Raw genomic sequence first — 12,227 nt, 5'->3', positions numbered from 1 at the left:
ACAGCAGAAATCACACTTGTAAAATCTGTCTCTCGCATGTTCAGCAAAGAGCAGTCAGTGATGACTTCAGTCTGCTTCAAACACCACACCCCAGCAGAGACTCTGCTGCCTTCAGGAACTGTCAGCCCTGAGGCCCTGGGGACACCTCGAGGGAGCCCAATGGCACAGAGCAAGTGATGCCATGGCCGGGTGCTGTGCTGCTGAGCTGGGCCAAGCTCCTGGGCCCAAGGGGAGCTCCTGGCAAGCGGGCAGCACTGCAGAGAGACAGCTCTGCCCAGGAGCAGCTCCTCTGCACAGCACAGCAGGGCTGGGGGCTCTGACTGCAGGTGACACAGGGAGAGGAGAGAAGGAGAGAGGGCTCGGAAGCAGTGAGGAGTGCAACAACAGAGGGCAGCGTGTGGCAGGACAGATCTGCAGTCTCTTCGCACTGTGAGTCTCTGGCAGCAGGACAATGCAGATGCAGTTCCTAACGAGGTCGTCTACAGCTGGCACATCTTATGGCTGATAGCATCTCTCAGGATGGTTTTCTCTGTTTCTCCAGTGAGGAGCAGAAGGTGCTCTAGAGAACATTTATAACGGGGTCTTTCCAGTGGAAGACTGGGGCTTGGCTTACTTGAAAATCTTTTTCTGGATTCTGCGCATTCAGATTCCTGCAGAGGAGGGGTATCTGAGTGAATCTGAGCACACAGCTTGTGAGATGGGGTCTGCAGGACATGGACAGGGAGGAAACATGGACACAGAACCATCTCCCAGCAGGGACATGGGCAGGCAGGGAGAGGGAGCTGCTGCCAGAAATGCTGTGTGAGGGAGGGCTCAGGCACCTCCCTCCCATCCCCTGCAGGGCAGGTGCCTTCCCTGGGGCACCCCCCCTGCTTTCCTGTCCCACCAGCACAGCCTCTGCCCTAAGCCCCTTGTGTCCCCAGCAGGAGCTGACTCCTCTTCAGGCAGAGCTGCAGCAGAGAAGGGTCTGCTGAGTGTCCGTCTGTCCCTCCCTGGCCTTGCCTCCCCTGGCAGCAGCACTCTGGCATTCCTGCTGGCTTCTCCACCTGGCCGTGATGCTGCTGTTCTTGTTTCCAGGCTGGTAGGGGATGGAGCTTTCAGATGCACATAGAGTGAGCCCTCAGTGTTCTTCGCTGGTTAGGGGGGTACAGGGACAGGGACAGGGTCTGGAGATGTGCCCTTTGAACCTGGATTCCTTTACTCCCAGCATTGTCATGGTTTTGTAGGCACTGGAACAGGCACCACAGGGAAGTGCTCACAGACTGACAGAATTCAACAAACATTTGGACAACCCCCTCAGGCATATGGACAGATTTTTGGGTGTTCATGTACCAATTCGGGGGTGGGATTTGGTTATCCGTGTGGGTCCTTTCCATGTCAGGATATTCATTCTATGCCTATATGATCCTCTGAGTGCAATTGTCTTGCACCACAAAATGTCAAATGAGGCACAGGTCGAATGAGACCAGTCTTGTCTGTTCTATCTGAAGGACATTGCACTGAAGGCACCATCCCCTTGTGTCTGAGGATCCACAAGGTTTCACTTGAACTGCCCGGGATTTATGCCTTAGAAAAAGTCCTCAGGAGTGGGGTGGGCAGCTAGACAGAAAACAAGAAATAGATCCCCATAGCCTTGCCGTGCAGTTGGGTGAATTATCAGTAACAATAAGGAAATACAAAATAACAATACAAACAACACAAAAGTTTGTTATCATGAGGTGTGTGGGCAGTTAGGGTCTGGTGGCCGGAAGATGTCGCGCTGTACGGAAAGGTGGAGCCCCTCCCTTGATGGGCAGTAGCGTGTGGTCTGTGATGTAAGCAAGCGGAAGTGACGCTATGGGCCTCGGCTATATAACACCATGTGACTCGACAATAAACGCCGTTTGCCATCCACCACATTGGTGTCTGTGAGCCGATGGACCGAGCGGCCTGGGGTTGGTCGCCGTGCCGTTCCTGAACCAGGTCGCCACTGTCCCCTGAAGGCAACAAGTGGTGCCGAAACCCGGGAAAACTCCTGGATTCAGGTGAACGGCGGCCGGAGCGGCGGGACCAGCCCAGCGGGGAGGACACTCCCGGACCAACAAGGAAGATGGAAACCCTTGTGAAGGTCGTATCAAAATTACGGAAGCTATGGGGTGGCTCAGCTGAGGAAGCCAGGGGTGCCGGTGGGAAACCAGAGCCTGAGGAAATCTGGGAGAGACCACCGCCATGTGCGCCCCAGTACGGCGCTGAACTAGAAGACGAAGAGTCGGGTGAAGAAGCCTCCAGCGGGAACGGGGATGAAGTGCTAGGTTTTACTAACATGTGGAAATGGGAGAAAGAGAACTGTTGCGGGGGCGACTGGGGAGGAGGTATAAGCGCGAGAGAGGGTCAGAGAGCCAATCGGAACGGCCATCTGAAAAAACGCTCTTGTGGTGCAAAAGCCTCGCTGAGAAGGCGGTGGGGCGAGCCACGAGGGAGAGAGCAGCCCGCCCGCAGGGGTAGTGGGCGGGGCCCGAACTCGATGGGAGGGTACTGGAACTTGGAGGCGACCAGTCAGCCGAGCTCCGACTCCGGATCAGATACTGATTCAAATTCGGAGGAGGAGGAAATGGGGACAGATAGCAAAAATATCCCCATCCGAAATAAAGCTGCACCACGAGGGGGAGAAATTCCTCTCACGGATTGGAGGAAAATTAAGATTGCGTGTGCCGTCTGGGCTCTATCGGCCATGCTAGCGTTCCCGGTCTGGGTGACAGATGGGGGGCAGAGGGTCCATTCACCAATAAACCCTAAGGATATGCAAGCAATTGTTAAAGACATTGGGGATAAAGGGCTTCATTCTGCAATGGTCTCCACCCTCATAGATAGTGTTTTCAGGGGAGACGACATGCTCCCGTTTGATATAAAATGAACTTGTAGACTGATCTTTGACGGGGGGGGGATGATCATTTTTAAACAAGAATGGGAGGACAACTGTATGAGACAACTGGCCCAAGTAACTGGGGCGGATCACCCACTATATGAATCTAGCATGCAGCGGCTAATGGGTATGGACCCAACAGTGATCACCCCCTAGGCGCAAGCCCAGGGCCTGTGGGCCCATGAAGTTATGGCAACTCGTATGGCCAGAGAAGTTCAAAACAGCCAACGCCCCAACTTCCAGTGGAAAATGCTGCCTCAAGGAATGATCAACTCGCCTACGATCTGCCAGATCACGGTGGATTGGGCGCTGGCGCCAGTTTGGTGCAGTGACCCGACCGTGACTCAGAATAAAACTAATGAACACTGAGTTTCTGTTCACAGGAACGGATCATCGGACACCCCCGTAATCTGTATACCCTGGTGACAAGAGATGACAATAAGTCAGCAAGCGTCCTGTCTAAGCCTGAGAGTTCCACACTGGCAGAATCCAGACAACAGCGAAGCGGCCTCCGTGGGTGGGGGGCTGTGACGCCTTTGTGTGATCTTATCTTTGGACCTTGTATACAAAATAAGCTTGTGTTGTTTGTTAAAAGTTGGTTAGAGAAAGTTAACATTATGTTGGTAGAATACCAACAACTACTTTAAGAGTGTATTTACTCAGGGTTACCAGTTACCTCCTAGTTTTCTCCTGGTTATTGTGCCTTATGTTTTTTTATTTAAGTTATGATGTCTACGTCTTAAGATTGTTATCAGAATTGTTTTTTAGATTGTTATATTTTAGCTAATTTAGTTGTGCATAGGGAGGGGGGAAATGTGGGTAGTTAGGGTCTGGCGGCCGGAAGATGTTGCGCTGTACGGAAAGGTGGAGCCCATCCCTTGACGGACAGTAGTGTGTGGTCTGTGATGTAAGCAAGCAGAAGTGACGCTGTGGGCCTTGGGTATATAACACCATGTTACTCGACAATAAACACCATTTGCCATCCACCACGTTGGTGTCTGTGAGCCGATGGACCGAGCGGCCTGGGGTTGGTCGCTGTGCTGTTCCTGAACCAGGTCGCCACTGCCCCCTGAAGGCAACAGAGGTGATTGAATCTGAGATTATTGCATGTTCCTCTTTACCTCTGGCTATGGGACAGGACTCATTCCTGCATTGCCCACAGCAGAGTCCCCTGCTCCCAGGGACACCCTCAGGCAGCATCAAGCAGAGCATATGAAAATGACCTGCTAAACATCTGTCTGAAAGGGGAAAATTGTTTTCAGGGGGGTTATATGAAAAATGGAACAAGTTTTTCTCAGGTATGTCTTAGTTATTAAAGCTTTTTATTTATTTATTTAATTTAATTTAATATTTTATTATTATTTTTAATTTATTAATGATTTTTTCATGCTTGGAAAGCCTCCATGTCCAACATCAGCTCAGCGAGTGAGTTCCTCCTCCTGCCATTCTCAGACACACGCGAGCTGCAGCTCCTGCACTTTGGGCTCTTCCTGGGCATCTACCTGGCTGCCCTCCTGGGCAACGGCCTCATCCTCACTGCTGTAACCTGCAACCACCGCCTCCACACTCCCATGTACTTCTTCCTCCTCAACCTCGCCCTCCTTGACCTGGGCACTATTACCGCCACTGTTCCCAAAGCCATGGCCAATTCCCTCTGGGACACCAGGGCCGTCTACTATGAAGGATGTGCTGCACAGGTCTTCATTTTATTCTTCTTGCTTGGAGCAGAGTATTCCCTCCTCACTGTCATGGCCTACGACCGCTACGTTGCCATCTGCAAGCCCCTGCATTACGGGAGCCTCCTGGGCAGCAGAGCTTGTGCCCAGATGGCAGCAGCTGCCTGGGGCAGTGGCTTTGTCTATGCTGTCCTGCACACTGCCCATACATTTTCCCTGCCCCTCTGCCAAGGCAATGCTGTGGACCAGTTCTTCTGTGAAATCCCCCAGATCCTCAAGCTCTCTTGTTCACATGCCTACCTCAGGGAAGTTGGACTACTTGTCTTTAGTCTTTCTTTAACATATGGTTGTTTTGTTTTCATTGTGCTGTCCTATGTGCAAATCTTCAGGGCTGTGCTGAGGATGCCCTCTGAGCAGGCCCGGCACAAAGCCTTTTCCACGTGCCTCCCTCACCTGGCCATGGTCTCCCTCTTTCTGAGCTCTGGCATGTTTGGCTACCTGAAGCCACCCTCTGTCTCCTCCCCATCTATGGACCTTCTGGTGTCCTTTCTGTACTCAGTCGTACCTCCAGCAATGAACCCCCTCATCTATAGCATGAAGAACCAGGAACTGAAGAACGCAGGAAGGAAATTACTTGCATAAATTGTTCTTAAGCATCAGTAATAAGCCCTCATGTTAAAATTAGTAACAGGTTTTTTCACAAAATGTTAGGGAAATATTTTGAAATTGTCTTAATTATTACTTTTCAACCATCTGGTAGTATTATTTATATTTAAAGAAGTTTCTTCTTATCTTCCTACCTGTTGATTTTTATTTTGACTCAGTTATCTGCGGTACCTTAAGAACCACTCTTCCTGTGCTGAGGAAGTCAATAAAGAAGCCATGAGATATTAAATGGTCTCAGGGCCTGTCTCTTCTCATCTCCTCTGCAGCAGGTGGAGCAGCCCCAGCATGGAGGAGGGACTCAGGGCCAAGAGCCCAGCTGCCACATTGTGAAGAGGCCCCGGTGCCTTCTGGGGCTGTCTCTCACTATTGGAGAAGAAGAATGCAGCCTAATGTACGCCCATTTCCTGAGCCATGGCTGGCCCCAGCGCAGGGGCTGCTGAGGAAGCCCAGAGTTGCATTTGTCCCAGCAGCTGTGGTGCCATCAAATAGTAGCTGGCCTTTTACTGGCCTGGGAGTGTCCCAAAGGTGTTGGGAATTATGGCAAATGTCATCCTGGAGAGGAATCTGGAGCTGCCCTGTGCCTGGGGCAGGCCTCTTGTGCTGTCCTGGGGACTGGGGCTGGCCCTGTGGGACACAGGCAGTCTGTGCTGGGGATCTCCCAGGCAAGAGACCAGGATTCCTACAGCTTCACAGACCTCCATTTCCTGAGCAATGGCTGCCCCCAGCCCTGGGGTTACTGGGGAGGCCCAGAGCCACCTTTGTCCCAGCAGCTGTGGTGCCTTGCAAGAGGCTGCAGCTGTGGTGGCCATGCCCAGAGCCCTGCAGCAGCCTGTGGTGGGCACTGCCCTGGGGCCAGCCCAGACTGGGCTACTGGGCTGCTGGGCAGGGGCTGGGCTGGGCTGGGCAGTGCCCGGTAGAGGGCAACAGCAGCATCAGGGAGCAGTGGAAGCTTTTAGGGGAGGGCTCCCAGCAGGGCTTGGTGCTGCAGAGCCAGGGCTGCGCAAAAGGAGTCCAGAGCTGCAGGGGCAGGGGAGAGGAGGCCATTCTGGGCCCTTGCTGGCCTAGGCAGAGCAGGAAGGGGGCCCAGGGCATTCGTCCCCTCACTGCAGCCTGCCAGAACCTGCAAGGCAGTCATGGAGCATCCAGGACCAGGCTCTGCACTGTGGCCACAAGCCCTGCATGCCCTCCTCTTGCCATGCTCCCTGTGGTGGCTGCAGCAGAGGGGAACCCCAACCATCCCCTTAATGGGGCTCTGCCACCTGCCTCACCCCAGACCTCTCCAGCGCCTTCTTTGCTGCTCTCTGATGCACACCAGGACCTCCCCGTGCATGCCAGCCAGCACATCTGCTGAGGGCCAGTGCGGCTGCTGCAGGGGCAGGGAACTCAGCATGGCCCTTGCAGCCCCCTGCCCTGGGCCTGCCTCTCCCCTTGGCCTCAGCCCCAGCCTTGTCTCTGCTGGCAGGAGGGCTCTTGGCATGTGCTCCCTGGCCTCCCCTCGTCTCCAGACAGCTGCTGCCCACTCAGGCTGCTGCCACAAACATGTCCTCACAAGCAGCAGCACCCCTTGGGCTGCTTCTCCTGGCCTCCCCCACCCCACTGCCTTGACTCCTTGTCTCTGCTGGGTCCCCTCCTTGTCACCCAAATGTGTCCCTTGGCTGACAGCTCCCTCTCCCCTGCCCCACAGGATGACAAAAACTGGGTGGGACATATTACCATGGCGTGTGGAAGTATTTTGTAATCTGCATCACTTGGTGATGGCACAAAAAGACACTTCCTTCACCAGTGATCTACACCCTTCTTCAGGTGAATTTTCAGGATCTATATTCATCACAGGAGAAGAAATACGGATGGTCACAAGCACTTGCATTTCATTGCTTTCTCCATCATGGTGTACTCCTTCATCTTCCAGGTACTTCCACCCATCTTGAATAAACAATCCATATTGAATGTCCCCTTTCTAGCTGCCTGTCTGGATCTATGCACTTCCCATGGTTCTCCTGCTTTGCCCCCCCCTTACTCTTTGATCATTCAGACCACTCTCACTGACCCAGTTGTTGCTTTGAGCTTCATTGTGTTCAAGCTTGCCCATTGATTAGCAGTCTGCCTAATTGTTTCCGTAGCAAGCTTCTCATTATTTATTAATGAACTAAGATCATATGGAATAATAGTAATCTTAATACCTATAATTTCTTGTCAATCAACATAAAATACTTAATTTACAGTCATGCTTTTGTGAGGATAAACCAGTGAGGTAAATCTGAGTGGAGACATACAAGATGAGGAGCTTGATTTGCTGTTTGGAAAATTGTTTCACGTTTTCTTGTTTGTTTTAAAATAACGAAAACCCCTTCTGTGCGCAGCCAGGTCTCTAAGGAAAGCCCGTGGGAGCTTGTGCAAAGGGGCTGTAACATCCAGCTGCAGACCAGTGCAGAAGTGTGGTGTAAGGAAAAGTGATGCAAGCTCCAGGTGGCCAGTGAGAGAAATGTCAGGGTTGAAGTGGTGAGGAGCAAGGTTGTCCATGCACTGTCAGACCTCAAGAGTCTGCTTTTCCTCCCTATGGATGTCTCCATTGGAGAAGCCCTGGATTAATATCAATTGAAGAAAGATGCTCAAAACTGAAATGCAATAAAATTCACCCTTTAAAATGAGAGGAGACATTTATTAGGTGCTTTTTGAAATCTTCCTTCTTAACTACACTATGAAAGCTCTCCAATTAGTTCTCCAAGTCTTGAAGACTTGAATAAAACTATGGAAAACATATGTTTCCTTAGGAGTTTCTGCATTGTAATGAGTTCCATGGTAGATTTTGGTGCTCAGTCTGTGAATGTCAGGTACTGAGAGGAGAATGATGAAATTGCTTAAGAAAGTAAAGTCAGAAGGAAAGGTTGAAGTGACTTGGAGTATTAATGGTCCCCACTGAGGGCTGTTACCAAGAGATTCTCCTCAGGGACTTGTTAAGGCAGATAATTGGATGCCATGATTACAGATAGGTAAAGTACTGTGCTGAGAAAAGTCTGGGTTTGTTGTGCTGCAGTAAAAGTGCCAGGTCCTGACTCCAGCCACTGGAAGGGAATGTTCTGCACTCCCATGTCTGGCTCTGGGCTCTTGCTGGGAGTCTGTGGGATGTCGTGGGCTTTGTGATGCCACAAGAAGAAAAATGGTATTATACCTTCCAGCCTCTGCACAGGGTCTCAAGAAAGCAATAAACACCCTTGCAATGACTATATTTCATCTTCTCAGAAGCTCTATCCAAGGTGACAAAAAAGTCAGGGCTGCTGGGGCCTTCTGTTCTTGACAGCACCCACCTCTTTGTCCTCTCTAGACTTTCCTATGCTGCCCCACACTTTGCCCTATTTCCTGGAAGGCTGCAGACACCCATCGCTGTTCACCACCTTGCTCTCATCCTGGCATTTCTGTGGTTTCACCGATGTCTCATCAACCCTCACCAGCTGTTCCTTCAAACACAAAGCCATGGTCTAGTCAAAGACACTCTTTGGGTGACCTCTAGCACCACAGCACAGCTCTTTGAGGGACATTTCTGCAGGTGTGGGACCCTCTGAATTCAGCGCAGGGAAGCAAGTGATCAACTTAATATGAATGGTAATACAAGCTTCAACTTCATTGCGCAGATATCCGTATGTTTATACACACAGCAATAATTATTCCTACTGGTCAATATCCTATTGGCTAAGCTTAGAAGTGCTGCAAAAAACACTGTTCGTCCTACTTGCAGTTACAGCGTATAAACTACTTCCTTATCTTCCCGGGACTCAGATCCAGCTGTTTATCTCTCTCTCAAGGACAGACTGCTCCTTGCATGTTTCACAAGAATGCTTCTCATTCAGACTACTCCATGGCTATAAACTCTGTATTTTCATTGCCTTGATTGTAAAATTGCTCTAGGGACCCGTGCCCTTGCTCTTTGAGCCATTCTTCAACACATTTCTTCTTCTTCATGGCCAGTGTTAACCTTCCAATGTGCATTTTCTGGCAGGTTTTTCTCTCCTGTTCTTTCCTACTACCAAAGAAAGTTCCATCTGAGTGGAAACCCCTCCTAAAGTAGGCATCGCAACCCATTGGCCTTCTTGCGGCCTGTCAGCTAACCAGAAAGAAGTCATCTCACCAGCATCTTCCAAACCATGGTCCTGTTGCTGGCCTTGCAGCTTCTTGTGTAGACACACACAAGTCTTGTGCCTCCTGCTGTCTGGTCATGGACTCGAGCAGAAGGGACAGGACAACCCACATTCAGGCCTTCTTTCTGTCTGGGTCTTCCTGGGTATGTAGGCAGAGGGGATCCCACAGTCAGCATGCCAACCAGGTGCCTTCTGCTGGCCTACCAGGACCACTGGTAGTTATCAGCTGAAAACTACAGACCCAGGGTATAAGTGTGACCTGTCAGCTACTTCAAACAGAAGTGACCTCACAGTCCTTTTCTGTGACACGTTCCTGCTGCTGCCCTATCAACTGCAGAGACAGAACTGACCTCACAGTCCCTTTCACAGGCCAATTCCTCCTGCTGGTTTGGGAGATCCTGAGGCAGAGCTGAGCTCATCAGAGCATTCTCACCCATCTCCTCCTTGTGGCCTACAAGCTGATCAAATCCATGGCCCCTCACATTTATTTATGCCGTGTGACTGCACAGCAATCTCACGGTTCCTGACTTGCCCCAAGAGAACAGGAACCTAAAGTTAAGGGTTAGGAAAAGTGTTAAAGGTGAGAAGGTTAATGCACAGGAAGACAGGCTTTGGATGATAGTTGTTCATGAATGGCATTAGGGACTGTGGTAAGCCTTTCTGTGTGAGAGATTAAGCTGATGTTTTGTGGGAGGGTTTGGTGTTCTGCTTGTGGTGTCAGGTCTGTGGTTAGGGTATGGGCAAGCTCTTTGCTTGAGGGTTTTGTTTATGTCTACAAGAAGACTAGGGATAAATAGAGCATTTCAATGCTATTATTAAGGGCAGGGATGAGGGTGAGCAAGAGAGGAAAGGTAATGGAAAGGGGTTATGGACTAATTTTGGCTAATTTTGGAAAAATTAGAGCAGTGGATTCCTGTAAGGGTGTAGAGTGGCACTGAGATTTGGATATTAATATAACAGATTACAGAAAGGGTAATGGCCTCACATGACTGCTTTAAGTCAGCTTTATGGTGGGATCAACATTACCTGAATAGTCTTACCTCTTCAAAGTCGTTAACTTCTGTTATCCAAGCTCCTCTTTCCTCCCCCAAATCTTACATCTCTCCTGGCCAGGTTCCCCCTGCCATCCTCATATCAGTCATCTTCTTAGTGGCAGCTTTCTGATGGCTTTCATGAACTCAGAGTATCTGTCTCACCTCTGTTGGCCACTCTTTTCCTGAGAAAGAAACAGCTCTTAAGCCAGCATGGAGAAGGAAACAAAGGCTGTCAGAGCACCCTGCACAATGTGCCCAACAGCTCTGCAACACCACAAAAGTGCACTTCCTTCCTACATATTTTGGTTCCAGAATGGTTCCTATGGACCCAGGGTAACTTTTTCCCTTCCCTCATGAAGGCTTTGTGATCTCCAGACATCTCGGAGGCAGTGACCCCCTCTGTGTCAAAAACTGAAAGCAGCTCTGAAGGATGAATTAGGCAAAAGCTGAAACCTCTGACACGACAACACCTCTTCAAGACCTCTTCCTCGATGGAGCCTATCAGGTACTTAGGAAGAGAGGATCTCACAGACTATTTGTAAAGCAGGTGCATCTGCTGGCCTATCATGGAGACCAGCAGATGTGAGCCTAAAGGCACAGATCCCATCCAGGAGTCAAGGGATGACCTGTCAGCTGCTTCAGAAAGAAGTCAACTCTGAGGCTGTTTAACAGCCATTCACTTCCTACTGAACTTAGAGCTTCTGAGGTACCACTGCCCTCGTAATGCCACATGTACAAAACAGCCTGTTCCTGGACGAGAATCTGCCCAAGCTGAAGTGAGCTGGTTGTGATCCTTCAAGCCCATGGCATTGCTGCTGGACTCCCAGCCTCTCTGACGCACAGGATCCAGTTCCATGCCAATCCTATGTGGTGCTAGGGCAGGAGGGACCTTGCAGGCAATGTTCCAGCCCCCTGTCTGTTGGTGCTCTCTCAGCTCCTTGTGCAGAGTGAAGATCACATTATTATTCAGAAGCCATGTGCCTGAAGCTGGCCTAGAAGACACTCAGGGGAAGTGCCCTCCCAGCTCCAGCCCCAGCTCCAGCCACAGCTGGGGGTGCTGCTCTGCAGAGCAAGGGGCCTGTAGTGCCCAGAGTATGGGGGCATTATGCAAGGTCATGCTGGGCAGTCTGGGAGGCAGACCCAGCTCAGGGGGTCACTGCCATTGCCCCAGGGCTGCAACAAATCACTTGCCAGACTCCTTTGGTGGGGCTGCTGTATGTCCTGGGGCTGCAGAGCTCTCCTCTGCCTGCTCACACCAGATTGAACAATTGAGCCCTAGTCAGTCCACCTTGGACAGGCTCATGCTCTGCAGTTGTCTCCCAGGCTCATATTGTCCGTGCAGATCACCTGGGCTCTCCTGGAAGCTCCTGGCTCCCTCCAGGAAAATAAATAAATAAATAAACATTAAAAAAAAATGAAAAAAAAAACTCATGTACCATCAGCACCATCATGTTCTGTGGAGCCTGAGTGTCTAGGAAATAGAAATATTCATCAGGTGAATGGCCACAAGCAACTAACAGGGAACATGTGAACCAGCCCCAGATCCCTAAAAGTCCATGCTGGGACTCTGCTCTCACCACACCAAGCTCTTGTGGAAAGCAACAAAGCATGGAGCTTCTTTGGAGTCTCTTTCTTGGGCTTGTTCTTGACAGCAACTGTGCAGGAAGGCCTCAGCCTTCAGGCAGTGCCCGGAGGAGATCCCTTCTTAGGAGGGAAGTGCTGCAGTGGAGGCCATCTGTGCCACTGCCGTGCCCACTGCCTGTCCATGCCTGCAGTCTCAGCACAGCCCCCAGCAACACTGGCACCAAGCCACAGG

At 50.8% G+C, this 12,227-nt stretch overlaps 2 protein-coding genes across 3 annotated transcripts in view; both read left to right on the top strand.

The window, feature by feature from the left end:
• The window catches only part of LOC137847094 (antigen WC1.1-like), a 433,117-nt gene that overhangs the window by 284,683 nt on the left and 136,207 nt on the right, over nucleotides 1–12,227 (top strand). The gene's annotated exons all lie outside the window — the stretch shown is intronic.
• On the top strand, nucleotides 4,306–5,220 carry LOC137847124 (olfactory receptor 14C36-like). Its single transcript, XM_068665406.1, has one exon. It carries the CDS (start codon nucleotides 4,306–4,308, stop codon nucleotides 5,218–5,220), a length of 915 nt encoding a protein of 304 aa, XP_068521507.1.

Source organism: Anas acuta, chromosome W, assembly GCF_963932015.1.
Source record: "Anas acuta chromosome W, bAnaAcu1.1, whole genome shotgun sequence".
NCBI lineage: Eukaryota > Metazoa > Chordata > Aves > Anseriformes > Anatidae > Anas > Anas acuta.
Note: the sequence above shows the minus strand (reverse complement) of the source record. Positions and strands in the feature narration are given on the sequence as shown.

Excerpts from the sequence above, each read along its gene's own strand:
- LOC137847124 (XM_068665406.1), top strand. The coding sequence starts at position 4,306 with ATGTCCAACATCAGCTCAGCGAGTGAGTTCCTCCTCCTGCCATTCTCA.